This window comes from Ursus arctos, unplaced genomic scaffold (genome assembly GCF_023065955.2).
Source record: "Ursus arctos isolate Adak ecotype North America unplaced genomic scaffold, UrsArc2.0 scaffold_17, whole genome shotgun sequence".
Classification (NCBI taxonomy): Eukaryota; Metazoa; Chordata; class Mammalia; order Carnivora; family Ursidae; genus Ursus; species Ursus arctos.
In genome coordinates this window covers 47526293-47546325 of record NW_026622841.1, presented here as the reverse complement: position 1 = coordinate 47546325, position 20033 = coordinate 47526293, and the positions used below count along the sequence as shown (strand labels likewise).

The window sequence follows — 20033 nt, the reverse complement described above, 5'->3', positions numbered from 1 at the left end:
GTGTTTATGTTCCCCATAGCCTGTCTCTAAAATGGCATGTGGTTTTTCTGGGCTGAATTATTTTCTGAATCTGAATAGAAACCTTCTTTTGGGTGTACCTGGTATTACATAGGTAAATTGATTAATTAGTTAATTAATTTGTTATTCCAAAAATTAAAACAAACTTTCCTTCAGAGAAAAGTGCTTTCTCCTCCATTGCAATGACTTAGTTTGCAGGGCACCTTTTAAATGACAAAGTCATCTGGACAGGGATAAATATATTTCATTAAAATACGACTTTAAGGGGAACTGTGAAGATAGTTTTAATATGGCACATAATGATATCCTCGATGCTACATATGACTTTGACTGAGTTAAATGACAACTACTCCTTAAGGTAGTACTACCTACCTCATTGAGTTTTTATAGGGATTAAGTGAATTGATGTATTTAAAGTCCTTAGACTAGTACTCAGCACATTAAAAAAAAACAAAAACAAAAACAAAAACCCTGAACACAGAGAAACTGACTTTCTTAAAATAGGTTAAGGATAAAACTAAAATTTTAACCATCTGCTTTCTCTCACCTCATTCTTATTGAATTAACTCCCTTCCTGCATATAAAATAGTTTCTAATTTGAACAACCTCTTTCATTTTCAAGATTCGCCGATTCTCAGTCCAGCTAATTCTGCAATCAATTTAAGTGGAGCTCAGGACCTGACCCGGAATAAGAATGTTGTGAAGCCACTGGCTTTATCTTTGCAGGTTGTAGGGAAGACTTTTGCTGCAGGTGATGTTTTCCTCACTTATACTTCTTTGGTAAATACGTAGTCTATAAAAGACTTGTGTGAAATCTCATTGACAATTTGGTAGAAGAAAACAGACGCTCTTTTCCTGCCAGTTGAAGACAGAAGTGGGGCTGTCTATAATATTGTATCATTATACAAAGCTTTTTATTCCGTATGCTCCACCCAGAAGAGTCAAAGAATGACATTTAGCACATGGGGAGACAGAGCAGGTTGGTTCTATTCAGCAAACATTTCTTGGATACCTGCCATTTTGAGGAACCGAGGATGCAAAGATAAATAAGGCTCAATCCCTGACCTCTTTTTTTTGTGGTTTTATTATTGCTTTTAATTTCTTTTTTTTTATGATTTTTTATTATATTATGTTAGTCACCATACTGTACATCCCCGGTTTCAATTCCTGACCTCTAATGCACTTATAATCTAGTAGAGAAGATAGAATTATAGGAAAGTATTTTCAGTGTATTGTAGTAAATACAACAATATGCTGGGGGAGCACAAAGGAGGGAGAGAGTTTTAGCTCAACATTTTAGAAAGTAATGAAGAATGAGTTCTTGGAGGAGCTTGATCTTAAATTATGAAGAGATATTCAACACACGGAGGAGTGAGGGAAAGATCTTTCAAATTTAGGGGAGGGGTGCCTGGATGGCTCAGTCGTTGAGCATCTGCCTTCGGCTCAGGGCGTGATCCCGGCGTTCCGGGATCGAGTCCCGCATCGGGCTCCACCGCTGGGAGCCTGCTTCTTCCTCTCCCACTCCCATGCTGTGTTCCCTCTCTCGCTGGCTGTCTCTCTGTCACATAAATAAATAAAATCTTAAAAAAAAAATTTAGGGGAAATCCAGGACCAAAGCTTGAAAGGAAAGGAAAGAAAAGAAGCTGCATGATGTGTGCAGGAACTTCCCAGTGGTTTGGACTTGTTAGAACGGTAAAATGTAAAACTCAGGGAGTGGCAGGGAGCAAGTAGTGGGCAAGGGAAGCACGAGTTTTACTCTGTAACTTATGGGACAAAGGAGTAGCATGATCTGATCTGAACTTGAGCTAGATCACTTTGGCAGCAAAAAAAAAAAAAAAAAAAAAAAGAAGTAGAAAACTAGTTGGAGGTCATTTCAATAGGTGAGAAATGATGATGTCCTTGACTTCGGTAATAATAGGTAGGAGAGGAGGAAACAGATTGGAGAACTACTCAGGAAGTAAAATCAGCAGAATTTGGCTGATTAATGTAAGCAAGAAGCGGAAGAAGGGGTCTTGGTCTGTACCTGTCTGTCTGCTAATGGTGATGCAATTATGTGAGACAGGAAATACAGAAGAAGGAGGAGAGTTCAACTGTGAGTAATGGTGGACATGTTGAATTTGAGATACCCATGAAATGTCCAAGGGCAGTAGCTCAGCAGTCATCTAATTTATTGTACATGAGATTAAAATCACCAGGGTAAATAGGATCTGCTAAAGAGAAATGTTGGGTAAGGCAAGCTGTTAACTAAAGATAACATTTTAGAAGATGCTAGTGTTTAAGGAAAAGAAATGGTCAGAAAGGTAGAGGAAGAATGAGCCTATCATTCTTGGAAATTTTATAGCAGTTAAGCATCATAATTTATTGTGACCACTTTTATTCTTATTCTGTTCCAACAGTTCTTGCAGGATCCACCTTCTGGTTAGATTACAGACTTGAACAAACTGAATCCAAGTTTTTGCAGTATTAAAAAAGTTAATCAAATTATGAATCCTGGCAGTAACCAGCATGGTTGCTAAAACCATCAGATGAAGGGCTGATGGACAAATTATTTTTTTTTAAGATTTTATTTATTTATTTGACAGAGAGAGAGAGAGAGAGCACAAGCAGGGGGAGCAGCAGAGGGAGAAGGAGAAGCAGGCTCTCTGATGAGCAGGGAGCCTAATGTGGGACTCGATCCCAGGACCCTGGGATCATGACCTGAGCCAAAGGCAGATGCTTAACCCGCTGAGCCACCCAGGTGCCCCAATGATGGACACCTTTATAATTTGAGGATTAGGTTAACAACTCTTGAACCCACTGATCAATCTTAACGTGACAAGAAGAGAGAAAGCCAGTTATCGTGTGCCTGCTAATGGAAGCATATGAGAGTATTTATGAGATGCTCTTGCACAAAAACCCAAACCTAAATCTGAGTAAGCCTCTATATCTAATAATTTGTATGTAGGAAATAGAGGGGATGTTAAATGATGCCAAAGATAACCAATCAGCAAAATTCAGAAAATGAAAAAATTCTGCCAGATTTTCACCAAATTAACTGGAAGAAAGAAAAAAGAAGGGGAATCCTATAGATTAAAGGAGGTTCAAGGAGGGGGGAAAAGGGATGCAACTGACACTATATGGAGTCTGGAAAACGTCTCAGCAAAAATGACATCATCTTAAATCTCGTTGCCGTATGACCTTATCCTGATTCAAGCAAATTATTTTTAAAATTTGTGAGACAGTCCATGAAATGCAAACACTAACTGAATATTTTTATTATACTAATAAATGTGAGCTTTTAAAAAGGGGGTTTAAGGGGCATAAAAACTAAATTCAATGTGTGGATCCTTTTTGAACCCTAATTTGAGGAAGTCCACTGTAAAAAACCATTTCTGAGATAACAGGGGGGAAATGTGAACACTACTGGGATATTTGGCATTAAGAAATTATTAATCGCTATTAATTTGAAGTATAATAATGATATTACAGTTACATTTTTAGGAGTTCTTTTCTTTCAGAAACTCATACAAAAATATTTATGGATGAAAGAATATAAATAAGTTCACTTCAAGATAATCTAGAGCAAGTCTGTGACTATGTTGTGTGAAGAGGAAGTGTCTTGATTTATATTTATCTAAAGCGAGATTGGCCCTGTGTTGATAAATGTTGAGGCTGGGTGGTAGCAATGTGGTTTATTGTACCATTCTCCAAATTTCTTGGAGATTTTCAAGATACAAAGTTAAAAAAAGACAGCAACACAATTTCTCTTTCTTCCACCCTCCATCTCCAAAGACATCACTGAAAGTGATTCTAAAAGATCTCTTGGGATCCTAGAAAATTATTTTTAGGTGACATTTCATTTTAAAGAGGGTACTACTCTGATGGTTGTAGTCCATTTTACACAAGGGACTGTCCTGTCAGTGAGACGTCTTCGAATCCTGGAGCATTTATGGTATGGTTGCAGCGTCACGGAACGCAGTGTGCGGCTCAGCCCCTGTTCTGAATATTCCTCTCCTGTGCCACAGATGCTGCTAATGGAAACAGTAGCCATGGAGGGAAGAGCAATGCATCCAGCTCCACCCCGGCCCGCCCAGGGAACTACTCTTTGTCACCAAGACCTAGCTATGCATCAGGAGACCAAGGTACAATACCCATCTTAGAGTTTTGAAATAATGCACCTTAATTATGGAAGACATGCTATGGCATTTGGAATGATGAATTATCTGACAGTGCTCTCCTAGTTTTTCCTTAGCTTCTCATCCAAGGTTTCGAAGGTTTATGATTGGTGTGAACAATGATGATTAAAAGTCTTGGTGATATATGAGCCTAGCTAGAAAAAAAAGTTGAAACAAATATATAAGGAAACCATGAGCTTTGCTGACCAAAGACAGAAATCAAGGTTCCTCTGTGTTGCATGACCCTGGGCAAATCTGAGCCTTCATTTCGCCATCTACAAAATGGGTATAACAGTATACTTATCCTACAACTTCACCATGTTATTGATAGAACTTAATGAAATAATCTGGGTAAAAGTGTAAATGGTAAAACAGCGTACGAATGTTAGGTGGTATTGTTAGGGTGAGTTTTTCTAATTTTATCTTTACCTCTAGAAGAATGGCTCAGACTTTCTGAGTATAATCAGATTAAAGGCTCTATGTTACTTTGAATTCTCTCCTTTCTTCCACTACTAAGGACAAGGCTCGTCTTTCTTTTTGCCTTCAGCTACCATGTTCATTTCTGGGCCACCAAAGAAACGACACCGGGGATGGTATCCTGGGTCACCTGTCCCACAACCTGGTTTAGTTGTACCTGTTCCAACAGTTCGCCCTCTTTCAAGAACTGGTAAGATTTCAACAGAAGATGGGTTCTCAGTTTTTTTGAATTAGCAGAGGTATCTTCTCCTATTCTTTCCCTGAACCTTTGAAGATAAATTTCCTTATCCAACCATTGTGTCCGGTATTATGTAAGGAAATTAATAGTAGCTGATATTTTGTCCCCATCACATCTGCCTCCCCTAAAAGTACATGCGTCATCACAACAGATCTTAACTCACCATCTGGCTTTGTTTTGGTCTACAGTATCGATAAACCATTCTTTACATAGGGCACGATGCAACTAACCCACCATCATAGGGCACAAATGCGCTTGCTTTGCCATTTGTGGTGTTAGATGTGTTTTCCTATTATCTGATTCCTTTATGTGACACGCACCTTTTATTTCTGGCCTGGACAGCTTAGTCTGTGGCTAGAAACCTGAAAAGCCAACTGGTTCTCCTTTAGAATAGCCAAACCATGGCCACTGGGTACCTACTGGTAACTCTTTAAATACTGGTCTACCCTGCTGTACTAAGCACAGACAAATGTAAATATATCATTTCTAAGGCATAATTGGGATTCTTTAAAAATTTAAGTTTGCTTAAATAGTTTTAAAGACTACATAGAGATGCAGTATATACAAAGAATTATGCCAATATGTTACTGTGTTTGCCTCTAGATAATACCGATTAATGATGAGTTTATTCTTCTTCACTCTTTTCTGTATTTTTCAAATTTTCTATAATGAGTAAATAAGCCATGATAATTGGGATGGGGATGGAGGGAACTAAATACAAAACAGAATCCAAAAGATTGCATGTGGAAAAACAACTAGAAGAAAGAACTATGAAAATGCTAAACAGTAGTTATCTCCAGGTGATGTGATTATGATTGGGGTTGTTTCCTCCTGTTTTTCTCACTTCTAATTTTATACAATAAACATGAATTGCTTTAATTAAAAAAAAAAAAACGAACCATTACACTTCTAAAACTTCTCTATTAAAAGTATTAAGACTGTGTTGATTTCAATGGTATTTCATTTAGCTTTCATGTCTAATCCTTCTTGTCAAACAACTTTTTTTCCAGAGTCCCTTTTATCTGCCCCAGTTCCACAGACCCCATTAACTGGAATTTTACAACCTCGACCCATTCCTGCAGGGGAAACTGTAATTGTTCCTGAAAACCTGCTGAGTAACTCAGGAGTTAGACCAGTAATTCTGATAGGTAAGGGAAAGGAATTTCAAGTTGCCTGTGTGTGCTGGGATCTAGGACTGTCTCTCCATTTCAGTGTTCGTGTATTTATCCATGTGTTCATGCATGTATTCATTCATCCATATATCGATTCTTTCATCTTTTATCAGTCAGCTCCCTCATGCTGTTAAGCATGTGACTAGAAGTTGGGAATAAGGCAGAGCCTTTTTGCCCACAGGGAGCACTGTTTAGTGCGGAGTCTGTCGTGGGAATAAGTACAATATTGTGAGACCTGAGCTAGTAGAGGTTCACAACCAACAACTCCAAGAACTCAAAGGAGAGAGAGCTTAACTCTGCCTGGAGGGAGTCTGAGAAGACTTCTCAGAGGTGATGTTTCAGCTGGGTCCTGAATGGAAAGGGACGTTCTGGTCAAAGGGAGCCAAACCACAGAGAAAAGAAACGAGCTGAACCAGCTAACAGGCCCCCTTTGGGAGAACCACGAGGTCCCAGAGTTGCATGGGGAAGCATCTGTGAATCGCTTATCTTTACAGAGTCTGAGTCCTTCCAAACTGTCTATAAGTGGAGGTGTAGAAATTTAGAGGTCCCTAGAATCCAGGACTAATTTCGTGCTTTTCAGACCCCCATCAAGAATTACCTCTTTCGGGGACTATCCTAGGTCAGAAGGAGGCTTCCTGTTTTACCTTTGGGACTAAATAGATGGGATGGTTAAGCCCCACTGGATCTTTAGGGTATGTCTATATGAGGTGTTACCTGCTTCTTTTGGTTGACTTGAGCCTACCGACATGGCTGGTTTTGCTTCAAGCCCTATCCTTTATCTGGCTGTCCTATCCCCTGCTTCTGGGCCTATAGGCACTGGAAGAATCCCAGTTGTTTAAATTCAATATGGTCAGGAAATTTTTATTAAACATTTGAGTAGTGTGCATAATGGAGCTAAGTCTTGGAAAGATATGTAGAACATGGGGACCCTTTGGTGTCTGCCTTTTAGAAAGTCTCACAGAGGAACTGCCCCTCTTTTTACCATGCCACCAAAACAGGGTATGTTTTCAACATATTTTTGTCCTATCTACTTCTAATGTAATTTGAGGCTATTTACCGACATTTGAGAAGAGAACATAAAAATAACAAAGATAGCACAAAGAGTAGGAACCTGCAAGTACCTATGACTAGAAGAATATTGCTGGTTATCAGTGAGTTTGTTAGCTTTTTAAAATGTTTAAGAAAACCTCAGCAAATGAAATATGTTATTGTGGTTTGTTTTCTGGCTTCTTGTGTTTAAAGAAACTTGATCAAGAATTCTATTGGAAAATATTTTATCATTGCAGTTTTGCGAAAGGTTACAGAGATGTTTTGCAAATTCTCATCAATCCTCTGTGGCAGATATAATATTAACATGCCTCCTCTGTGGAAAACAGAGATGATATCATCTGAGTCTTTTGCTTCCTGCTCACCTGATTAAGTATAAGGGTAGAATTCGGAAGCATCTGAGGGAATTCCCTAGAATATTCGAGTGATTTTGTTTGGCAACCATCTCAGAGGGCAGGAAACTTTGTTAAGCATCTTTGATCCTAGCTGGGCACGTGTACCTGGTTGGACCTCAAAAAGAAATGTTGAACTTTATTGACCTGCTTCTATTGGGGCAGGCTATGGCACTTTACCCTATTTCTATGGAAATGTTGGTGACATTGTTGTGAGTCCTCTGCTGGTGAATTGCTACAAGATTCCACAGTTGGAAAACAAAGATTTGGAACACTTAGGGTTGACTGGCAGCCAACTCCTGAGCGTGGAAAACATGATTCTTCTGACGATACAGTATCTTGTGCGGCTAGGTAAGCGATTTTCAATAATTATTTGGTGGTGATAATTTTTATTCTTTTTTGCATCATGCGTTTTTCCTTTCCCCACTTTATCACATTTATCCACTTGTCCATCTCTTACTTTCCCCTTTTAATTTCTAATATTCCCTTCCTTCAACCCCACTGTCTCTGTTCCCTTTCCTTTCCCATTTCTTTTCTACTCCTTTTTGTCACTTGCTTCCCTCCCCCCTCCCCCCCATTTCTCTCCTATCTGACTGATCTCCCTAGCTTCTTGCTTACCTCTTTGGGTCCTAGAAGAGATAAATTGCGCCACCTAGTGTCCAGTCTCATGATGGTCCTAAAGTCTCTAGAATAGTTCATACAGGCAGAACCTCAAGGGGCAGTGCCATGGGCACCCTCCTTCCTTGGGGAGTCTGGCCAAGCCACCCTTCCGAAAGTGCAGCTGTCATCTGGAATGCAAATGAAACCATTGCCTTAGACAATTATTTTACAGTTTTCTACTTAGCCTTTTTATCTTGTTTAGCCACTGTCCCTACATCCATTTTTTTTTTCTTCTCCAGCTACCCCTCTTTGATGTAGTCTCATCATGTTTTCCTTCATTGAGGCAGTATCTGTGGACCTCCCTGAAAGGCTCTTTAGGCTGTAGGGTAAGGGGGATACATAGGTCATGAACCCTTCACTTCCTCTATTTGATATGTCCTCCTGAGCTCCACAGTGGGTGTACGCAGGTGCCCTGACAATGCTCCACAACATTTACATTGCAATGTCCTTTATTTTGCAAACTGCAGCAGGTCATCTAATATGCAGCCTAATTATACACTCACTCTAGGACTTCAAGCCACTGATTTACTTAGGAAAATGCTCAAGGTGTAAAATTACACATAAGAAATTTTTATCTGCACTCTTGTGAATTATTTTAGTGTTTGAAAATACTGAAATGTTAAATAATGAAAATACTGGGCTAAACAATGTTAAAAACAAAACAAAAGCTTCCGCCGGCCAGATTCTTTGGACCATCAGCTAGCAAGTGCGGCTCTAAGACTTGGTGCCCTGAGAGTCTGAAGGCCTGCATTGACATAGGCTTTTGAAACTTGGAAGGCTTCGGATATCTCACGAGCCACTTTGATGATAAACCTAGGACTTGCTAATCATGCTGATGAGTGGGTAATAAAATTATAAAAACCACCTGTGTCTGCAGCTCATTTGATGTCATAATTTTAATTGCTACATCTATTGATTTTCAACTATATTCCAAGATCTAAAACCAGCATGCATCCAGAATTAGTAAAACAAGCCTGCATAGGGTAATGCTATTGGCAAACCAAGCCGGTCAGTACAGCATTTTTTTTCAATCTTAATAACAATTTAAAATATCAAAGTCCAAGTTAATTAAATAAACTAAATGGTCAAAACAACATGTCCTCAAATTACTTAAAGTTCTTATCTTAAAAAAAGAAAAATCTCCATTCAGTTGGACCTCTCTTCTCTGCCTTGTGGGATCAGTTCTTTCTAGAGTTTTACTGGCAACCAATTAATATATCTCTCAATGTGCAACATGAATGGGTATTTCTTTTTATTTTTTTTTTAATCTAAATTTTGTACGTTAGGACACCCCCTCAGCAACTTTCTCCTTCTGGCGTCCTTGAGTGTTTGTTTTGCCTCCAAAGGTTTTGAAGAAGGCAAAAGAACATTTTTTTACATATGCTACAGATCATAGACTTTTATTTATTTTTTGTTTTTTTTAATATTTTATTTACTCATTTGATAGAGAGCGAGAGAACACAGAGGGAGAGCGAGAGGGAAAAGCAGACCCCTGCTGAGCAGGGAGACAGATGCAGGGCCTGATCCGAGGACCCCGAGATCATGACCTGAGCTGAAGGCAGACACCCAACTGACTGAGCCACCCAGGCGCCCCTATTGATAGACTTCTTTTTTAAAAAATCCAAGCTTTTAAAAGAACAGGTCTAATACTTTGATGGCTCAGTTACCTGGACATAATAGAGAAGGAGAAAAGCAAGATTCTTCAGAAGAAAGAGGCTTTTCCACTACAGTTACTTTAAAAAAAAAAAAAATCAATCTGCTATTTCACAGCCTGAAAATCTTTTGAAGTAGAAAGTGAAATCAGCAAATCCGGTGATTATTGGAGGGCTCTGAGTCTGCTGGAACCTTGTCTCCTCTTATTAAGGTAGCCCTATCTGAAAAGCCAATCAGAATGATGTCTAGGCTAAGCTGAGTTCCTACAGATCAGCAGTTGATGGGAAAAAAATTACTATGATCAAGCTTGTGGGAAGTGGAGAAAAAGCTCCTGCAATTTAGCTATAAAGGCTGAAGATGAAGAAATGATAGGAGGTGATTGGAAGCAAGGCATTTTTCTCTCTTGCCTCATTTAAACTTTGGTACATTTTCCTGTTTCTCAATTCCTAACAGTAATTCAGTCAAAACTCCATAAAAGTTAGTTTTAAGGCAATGGAAAATGCTATGAGCATGTTTCATAATTTTATATTCCCAGAATGCCTTTATATTTGAAATTAATTACACTGAGAACATGTTACTCAATCATGGTTTGGAGCAGGTCTTACAGACACACCGATTCACCAGGCCTCTGAACCTTCAGGGGGTCTATGAGAGGCAGTAGGGAATGGCAGCAAAGCCACTTGCTTTTGAGTTGTCATTTGTTCTGATGGAAGAAAGCTTTAGACAGACAGCCACCTTCCCTTTATCTCATTTGTGCTGTGCATCTGTACACTCAATGCAAATCTATACACTTGGAGCTCACTACCTAGTATGTATCTAGTGACCACTAACCATGATGCTAATTTGATTAAGCAAAATGAAGACGGAAGCTTTGGCGGCTCCCAGGTGATAAGAAGGCATCCACCTCCCTCTAGCAAGTGACTGGGAAGGAAATAAGAAATATTAACACGATGTAAGCATTGCAGGGTTCTTGCCCTCTTTCCATGGACAGCAGAAAAAACTCTGAGAGGATCTCAGTCTCCCTTCCTCTAGCCTCCAACCAATCATGGAAAAATGCATTTTCTCCAATTTAAATTATTTTTAAAATATATTTTATTTACTTTTCCATATCCTAAAAATATGACTAAACCTTCATTTTCTTACTTTCCCAGAGAATATGGGTGGGGGCCTGGGAAGCCACTTAAATCCCTGTGAGGAAGGAAAGATTTCTGACTCACTCAAGGTTCCTCCTTCTCATACAGAAATCCAGTCTCTCTCTCTCTTTTTTTTCTTTTTTTAAGATTTTATGTATTTATTTGATGGAGAGAGAGACAGCCAGCGAGAGAGGGAACACAAGCAGGGGGAGTGGGAGAGGAGGAAGCCGGCTCCCAGCGGAGGAGCCTGATGTGGGGCTTGATCCCATAACGCTGGGATCACGCCCTGAGCTGAAGGCAGACGTTTATCGACTGAGCCACCCAGGCGCCCCCGGAAATCCAGTCTCTTAAACCTGTATTCTTTTCCAAGGGGATTTTTAGCCTTGAGTTCTGAAGTTATTGCTTGATCTCAGGTCACAGACACTCTACCAGAGCCTGACTTTCAAATCTCAGGTCTGTGCAGCCAAAGACATGACTGAAGAGTGGGAGTGAGCATAGTCTAACTGATTCCAATTTAAACTAAATGTAGGAGTTCATTTGAGTCACTTGCATGCCAAGCATTGACTTGCTTGTTTTGTTCTAAAAACCGGTTGAGTTTCTAAAGAGAATCAGAGAAACAATATCCCCCTAATTCCAGGGGCTGTAGGTCACCCATATAAATTTAGCCGTAACCACAGCTGGAGGAGAGGACCAAATGCCATCCTTAACCCAGAATTCTGGGGAATAGCTAGATGACAGTGACATTCTCTAGCGAGGGAAAGTGTGAGGCTCCCTAAATACAAATTAGAAGTGAAAAGTCGTTAAACTTAATTTTCTTATGGACGGTATTCCTAAAATTAGGAATTAGAGGCAATACGTTAAAATGTTTTTCGAAGTAGCTATAAACAAAATGAGAAATGAGTGAAACCTAAAATTGGTTATATGGCAGGTTAGCGTCTTCCTTCATGAGTCATTACTCGTGTCAGTAATGACAAGCTTAACAGTTCAACAAATATACCACCTTCCATGACCGTCCCCTAAGGCATACAGCAGAATTGATACTGACTCTGAACACATCCTCTTTAAAAAATACCAAGATAATCATAAACGAGAACAGAGGCCTGCATTTGTTTTTAATATTGACACAGAAAGAAGGTCATTTCACAATTGCAAATGGTCAGTAGGGGCTCCATACTTGCGGCCACAACAGGAAAAGAGCTCTTTTGCCCGTGGAATACGGTGGGCTTAGAAGGGCTACACACTAACGTGTGTGTGTGTGTGTGTGTGTGTGTTTCTCTTTTCTAGCTGTGATTTTTTAAAAATTCTAGCTGCAATTCTCTTCAATTTAGGTCCCGATCAGATACCTCTCAGGGAAGAATTTGAGCAAATCATGCTGAAAGCCATGCAGGAATTTACTCTGAGAGAGAAAGCCCTGCAGATGGGTGCTCAGTGCACACCCGTGTCGCCAGGACAACTCCCCTGGCTCGCGAGACTAATCGCCAGCGTATCTCAAGACCTGGTTCATGTGATTGTGACTCAGAACTCTTTGGCGGAGGGCATTTCAGAGACATTGAGAACTCTCAGTGAAATGAGACACTATCAAAGACTTCCAGATTATGTTGTGGCGATTTGTGCATCAAAAATCAGAGGAAACGAATTTTGTGTGGTAGTGTTAGGTGAGTCATGTTTTGGGTTGGTTTTTTTTTTTTTAATCCATTGATTCAATCATTTGTCCATTTGAAAACTATTTATTGCGTGTTTCAAGCATCCAGGTAATCAATCTCTAATTGCTCCCACTTGAGTTCTTCCTCCTAATTTTAACTTTTGTTTTCTCCTCATATCAGATTTGTGTAGCCTTTAGTTTGGCTGGTGTCCCTGTCAGCTGGTTGTGGGAGCCTTATTTCAAAGCGTGTCCTAGTAATAGATATGCTTGTCTCACGTAACTTCTATGCTTAAAAGGTTTTGGAAATGTTACCACTCTAGCATGTGATAAAGCCATTGCCACAGGTGGCCTAAGCCAGTGAATCAACTTTGCCAAGAACTCAGCTCACATATTCACCTCCTCACCGAAGAGGATACTTAATGTTATAACATTGACTCTAAAGAAAAGGTCCAGAAAGTTGGAACATTACAAAATGTGTTTTTGTTTCTTGTGCTGACTTTCTATCAGGCACCATCATGAGTCGCCAGCCATCTGGACTAAATTTGCTTTTTTCTTCTCTAGTGATGGTTCTCACCTGTTCCTACCAAAGAAGCCAAACCCCCTCACTTTGGCAAAAACTTGCCTGCCTATCTCTCTATGACAAATCTTTTTCAGAAGTCTTCATCAGAAAGTATAATATATTAATTTTTTCAGTTTTCATTTATAAAAATAACTAAACACCGTAAGTTTATATTTTTAAGACATATTCATAATAACCAAGCAAACACAATTTTAAAGGTCCTCCGTGTTCCTCCCTAGTTTTTAAACACATGTATAGTATGTTTCCACAGTTACAAACATAAGGGATATCACTTTGGCCCTTGATCATCTAACATTTTATTATAAACATTTCCTTTTTAAAATAGTCATTTTAAATGCTGAGTAATTGTCCATCCTTGGGTGTGCCATAATTTCCTTAACCAAATCCCTATAGTTACATGCTTTAATTGTTTCCGGTTTTTGCTGTTAGGAATATTTCAGTGAACATTTATTCACTCGTGCATCCCCTCCTCTCCCTCTCTTCTGCAGGTCAGCATCAGTCCAGAGCTCTGGCAGAGAGCGTGCTCACCACAAGTGAGTTTTTGAAAGAAATTAGTTATGAGCTCATCACAGGAAAGGTCAGTTTCCTGGCATCGCATTTCAAAACCACATCATTAGGTGAGTGGTTGTAGGATTCAGCAACACTGCCAGCCTCTAGCTGTGTGATTTCTCTGAATTTAAATCTTAGCCTTAGGAGATGAGTGTGGAGCTTAAACCTGCCTGCTGACCTTCCCTCATTTGGAATGGTTCATCCTCAGTATTTTGTTACTAACACAGCAAGGGGTCCAGAGGAAGGCACAACGATGGGGGACCTCAGCTCAGCCACGACTTAGGGGTGTGACCTTGGGAGAGATTCTGCCTCCCCGGATCTCAGTTTTCTAATATGACACATAGAGATAGAATGATCGCATCCTGCCTGCTTGGAGCATTATGGAGGTCAAGAACGATACACCATGTGAAAGCGTGTTAATCGTAAGCTCAATATAAACGAGGGTAGCTCTGGCTTTAGAGATACTGCCAGAGGCATGACCAAGTGTACACTCAGCCATGAAAAGCTGGCTGACTGACAAATCTTGGTGAGAGCCCAGCTTAAGTGCCTAGTTCAGAGACTGATACAAATGTATCGTTCCTTGCAATCTTCTTATCTCCGCTTTATTATGTGATAGGCGACGACCTGGACAAGTTGCTAGACAAAATGCAACAGAGAAGAGGAGAGAGTGTGGTTACCCCTTTCAACGGAGATCTTAACGAGTGTGTGTCAGCTCAGGAGGCTGCTGCTATGATCCCCACGCAAAACCTGGGTAATGTCACCTCAGACCAAAAGGAGGAAATAGAAGCTAAGTCATTCGGAGGGTTTTGAGGTCCTGTGTTAAGAGTCGCAGACTGTGACAGGCTTTTCCTTATTATCTACGTGATAAATATGGCTCAAATTAAAAATGCCTTAGGATGGGACATGGATCCAACACCTTGTTCTTAGTACATGTCTCCTAGAATTAAAATCAAAGTTGAAGACTTTATGATAAGCAGACTCTCTTTGTTCCTCAAAAAATTCTGGGGTCCTTGGTGTACTTTCCTTAGCTCCACCAGTTATGCCCAGAGAGCTGTTGGTGCTCTCTGAGGGCTACAAAGAACTGCTTGAAAGAATGTAGAATGCAGTCCGTGCAGGGCTCCTGGCTCTCCACGCCCTTCATTAACTCCCTGATCTGTAAAACACACATTATCTCAGGGATAGCAAGGGAACCCTGGCAGATAACGCAGCAATACCAACACATCATCTGCCCTACAAGCTTCCAGGATGCAAAAAGGGAGAGTGGGAGGGGCGCCTGGGTGGCTCAGTCCGTTAAGCCTCCAACTCTAGATTTCAGCTCAGGTCATGATCTCAGGGCCCTGAAATGGATCCCTGCAGTGGGCTCCTGCTCAGCAGAGAGTCTGCTGCAGATTCTCTCTCTCCTGCCCCTCTCCGCCCCCTGCACACTCTCACTAAAATAAATAACTAAATCTTTTTTTTTTTTTTTTTAAGAGGGGAATGGGGGCACCTGGGTGTCTCAGTCAGTTAAGTCTCTGCCTTCCACTCAGGTCATGATCTCAGGGTCATAGGATCAAGCCCCAAGTCAGGCACCCCACTCGGCAGGCAGCCTGCTTCTCCCTCTCCCTCTCCCTCTGTCTCTCTCTCACTCTCTCTAAAATAAGTAAATAAAAATCTTTAATAAATAAAAATAAAAAGGGGGGATGGTGGGAGTAGGACTGAGGAGTTCCATCATTAGATTGGATTCCTTTATGTTCAGATTCCTTCCCCAATTCCCCATTTGATAAGGACAACATAGGAGAGGACAAAAAAAAAAAAAATAGGACAAAGGGTAGACATGAAACAGATCCATAAACCTGCTGCTGACAGCCTTTAGCCCTTGCCTTAATAGGAATGTGTCATTTATACATACGATTGTCTCAGCAATAAAGTAGCACAGCTTGGTGTTAGCTCAGTCAAAAAAACAAATTCAAATGCATGCAATATTTTTTTTTAAGTAGGCTCGATCCCAAGTTTGGAGCCCAACATAGGGCTTGAACTCACCACCCTGAGATCAAGACCTGAGCTGAGATCAAGAGTCAGACACTTAATCAACTAAGCCCCCCAGGTGCCCCCACAATACATTTTTTTTTTACTTCTACACATTATTTGATGATAAAGCAATCACCTGGATGATCTAAAATGTGTTCTTATTATTTTTGAATTATTAACAAAGTTAGAATTTTAAAATTCTCTGAGTACATCCAGATTTCCACAATCATATTCTTGATTCCCTGTTTAAGAAATATTGCTTAAAGATATTTTAATGGTTCCTCGAAGTTCAAAACTTGCTAAATTAAATTCTCCAAAGTTATGCTATCATCTAGGTTAGTCCCCACCTATCTAACCTATGACATGAAAGAAATAATAGCCTATCAAAAGACAGATTTATTTTCATTGGTAATCTTTGTGGGTCAAAAAACATTCTGCTATTAAAAGTTGCAGCTTTGGGCTTTTCTAGTGGGTTCTTTCAGCCAACTGTATATATCTCCACTCACTGTCAGCACCTATGGCTAGGGTACTCTGACCACCGTCTTTACCGTGGCCACATTGTGATTTGATTTGATTTGATTTTTTAAAAGATTTTATTTATTTGACAGAGAGAGAGCACAAGCAGGGGAAGCAACAGGCAGAGGGAGAGGAAGAAGCAGGCTCCCTGCTGAGCAGAGAGCCCAATGCGGGGCTCGATCCCAGGATGCTGGGATCATGACCTGAGCTGAAGGCAGATGCTTCACTGACTGAGCCATCCACGCACCCCATGCAATTTGATTTTGGAAAATATTAATTAGTGCAGGTTAATTGGGGCCTTGTGTGTTCCAGTCAAACTTTTTCATGTGTTCCTGATGAAAAGCAGCCTCATAAAAAAGTATTAAATGTTGCCTGCTTAAAGATTCATCTAAGCCTGTCTAGTGTGTGTGTGTGACGCACGTATGAAATTGATTGCTTGGTTATAACTTGTAATAAAAAGCCACTGGCATGTTTAGAGTGTCTGGGCAATGTTCTCCTAATGCATCACCTCTCGAGTGGCCCGCTGTCCATGTCATGAGTCAGGTCTCTTCAGATAGTACAGGCGTCAGCGCTGGAGTTGGCCACAGCCACCTACCACTGCCAGGTCATAAGTACTGGCAAGTCAAGTGGGAAGAAAGGTGAAGGGGTGTCTCTGTGACCTGTGTTATGCAGTCCCTGGGGAGAAGAATTTCAAATCATGTTGCAACTGACTTGTTGGAGAGGAAATGTTTACTGTAGTGCTGTCCAGAAAAGGTCAAAGGAATCCAGCACTAGTATGGTTACAGCATCCCCTCCTTCCCTGAATTCGGTCTGGGCTTGGGCACCTGACCTGTGCTGATAGTCCTAAAGAAAGCTGGAAACTAGTGCTTCCCCTTTCCGGAGATGAGTCCCAGCTCCCACTGTGAGAGTGTAGTCTGTCCCAACATTTCTGGGTGGGGGAGGGGTGTTGAGGAGTGATCTGTGAGACGATCAGTCAATTTTAAAAGAATACATTTGTAAAATTACCACACCCACTCTTGAACACATCCTTTCAGCCAAGTTTTCAGAGAAAATAAGCAAATCTATTAAAACGCAATGCAGAGTGAGAATAGAATGCTTCGTATAGAGCAAAACTGTACATATGTTGTGTGTCCCCCTTATGGATTCATAGTGGCCATCAACAGAAGGGAATTAATTTTGTTCTTACGACTTTTTTTATTTTAGATTTAGATAATGAAACCTTCCAAATTTATCAACCACAGCTAACGGTTGCCAGAAAACTCTTATCCCAGGTGTGTGCTATAGCAGACAGCGGCAGCCAGAGTCTGGACCTCGGCCACTTCAGCAAAGTGGACTTTATCATCATTGTCCCAAGATCGGAGGTTCTGGTCCAGCAAACTCTTCAACGGATTCGACAATCAGGTGAGACTGAACTTTCAAAGAAGACCCTACAGAGATCCAGTCTTAGATACCCTCTGCCTCTTGCTTTTGCTTAATCCAAATGTTTATAGGACAATTCCATCCTTTCCTACAGTAATACAAAATCATAAGAGCACTTTAAACATTATTTCAAATTTATCTGTAAGTTTTCCCTCAAAGTACTCTGACCTTTTTCCCTCCTAGGTCAAGGGTAAATTGATGTGTGTGTTTGCCTGATACTGTTAAGTCTGTGATGTAATTGGTGGACTAGAAACTGATCATTCATTTATGAAGAGAAATTTTCTCAAGTCAGGGATAGCCCTGCATGAGGTGATGGGGTCCGTGCCGCCTGAGCTCCTTCTATGGCTTGGATAGTTGACATTCTCATAGATGGCTTCTTGCATATTTGGTACACTACCAGCACGTTTTCAAACTAGAAACCAGATCACCATTCCCCACGTGAACAAAGATAACACCTCCCTGGAAAAATACAAAGGTAGGGGCAGCTGGGTGGCTCAGTTGGCTGAGCGTCCAACTTTTGATTTCAGCTCAGGTCTTGATCTCAGGGTTGTGAGTTCAAACCCTGCTTTGGGCTCCATGCTGGGCATGGAGCCTAGTTGAAAAAAAATACGAAGTTAGAATTTCTGCTAATGACTTTCAGAGAAGGAGTATGGAAGAAAAAATATTTTTCCCAGAAAATGGAAAAAGCTAGGGAGCAAAAATTTTAGAAGTTTGTGGTAAATAGTATCTTTTTCAAGCATAAAATTTGCCTAAAATTAGAAGATGCAGTAAATAATTTAGAAAACTGGGACAGCTGAAAATACTTGCCTTTGTAAGCCAGGTTTGAAAAGGAGATTACAAATGTCAAATTGCTTCCAAGTACCTTAGCTGAGAGAAACACACAGACACACACACAGACACACACACACACACACACACACACGGTTTTTAGCTGGAGGATGAATCTTTTTGCCACAGTAAAAAATTTTATTTTCAATATATTTGAGAGTAAGTAAGAAGAAGAAAAATTCAAAAGAGCCTAAAATGTAGTTTATATGTGACAAAATGTAGTTTATATGTTTCATAGCTATGATACAGTGCTCCTTAAACTTTAGTACACATATAAATCATATGGGGATCTTGTTAAAATGCAGATTCCTCTTAGTGGACCTGGGTGAGCTCATTTCTTTCTTTTTTTTTTTTATTAATTAAGGTATAATTGACAACTTTGTATTAGTTTCAGGTGTATAACAATGATTTGATAATTGTATGTATTGTGAAATGATCACAATAAGTCTTGTTAACATCTGTTACCATACATAGTTACAGAAATTTTTTTCTTTTTCTTTTCTCGTGATGAAGAGTTTTGAGATTTACTCTCTTAGCCACTTTCCAATATGCAATGCAGTATTGTGAACTATAGTCACCATGCTGTACATTACATTCCCAGGACTTATTTATTTTACAGCTAGAAGTTTGTACCTTTTGACCACCTTCACCCATGCCCCACTACTCCATCCAGCAGCCATCAGTCTCCTCTCTGTATCTGTGAGCTTCTTTTTTGTCATTGTTTTTTATTTTATTTTTTAGATACCACATAGAAGGGAGATCATCTGGTATTTGTCTTTCTCTGTCTGACTTATTTCAGATTCTGCATTTCCAGCAACCTCCCAGGGGATGTCAGTGCTGTTGGTAGGAGGACCACACTTTGAATAGCATACTCCATAAGAAACCTTCCATTGTTAGGTCCATGGGCCAAATGAGCTGACAGACAATAGATTTTTTTCCTCTTTACCTGTGACTGACACATATAAAGTCTTTCCATACCTTCTGAAGGCCGAGGGGCCTGGGAAACAGTGCAACAAAACTCTAAAATTCTGAATGACAAATTACAAAATGACCTATTGTAAATATTGACATATGGGTGATTAGCTGGAGAAGATCAGGAGGCTTCTCTTACAGCTCACCAGAGTGAGTTCTCGGCTTTCTCAGCTACTGGCCATTTCTGTGTTTCTCTCTGCTCCCATTGTGGGAAATGGAGAGGCTATACTCATACCAAGCACTCACCAGATTTTTTTTTTTTATATAGATTTTCACTTCCTTACCATGGAGGGAGTGCCTTCTCTGATAGGTGTTTTATTTCTACCAATTGGCCTTTGTGGCCTTCTGAGTTTGTGATCTGATATCTGAAATCATGCTTGAGCAAACACATCATAGCACCTGTTTGAAGTGGTGAAATCATCCATGGTCAGCAGTTGTGCTCTCTGCAGAGCCTTTTCCTGAAATAACCTCTTGGTGACCTATACTTTCACCTTTCTTAATAAATGCAAGACCCTAAATAAAACCCTGCATTTTTGACAGATGAAGAAATTGTATAGCTCCTTCCTTTTTCCTTCT

At 40.2% G+C, this 20033-nt stretch overlaps 1 protein-coding gene across 4 annotated transcripts in view; it reads left to right on the top strand.

Annotated features, from left to right (window-relative positions):
• GREB1L (GREB1 like retinoic acid receptor coactivator) overlaps positions 1 to 20033 on the top strand; it is a 262117-nt gene that overhangs the window by 172812 nt on the left and 69272 nt on the right. For all 4 annotated transcript variants that reach the window (XM_057313207.1, XM_044382873.3, XM_026496065.4 and 1 more), the window contains 9 exons: positions 641 to 769; positions 4023 to 4139; positions 4720 to 4839; positions 5898 to 6035; positions 7664 to 7849; positions 12273 to 12599; positions 13655 to 13783; positions 14332 to 14466; positions 17442 to 17639. In XM_057313207.1, coding sequence (XP_057169190.1) covers positions 641 to 769; positions 4023 to 4139; positions 4720 to 4839; positions 5898 to 6035; positions 7664 to 7849; positions 12273 to 12599; positions 13655 to 13783; positions 14332 to 14466; positions 17442 to 17639 — 1479 coding nt within the window. The remainder of the gene's footprint in view (positions 1 to 640; positions 770 to 4022; positions 4140 to 4719; positions 4840 to 5897; positions 6036 to 7663; positions 7850 to 12272; positions 12600 to 13654; positions 13784 to 14331; positions 14467 to 17441; positions 17640 to 20033) is intronic.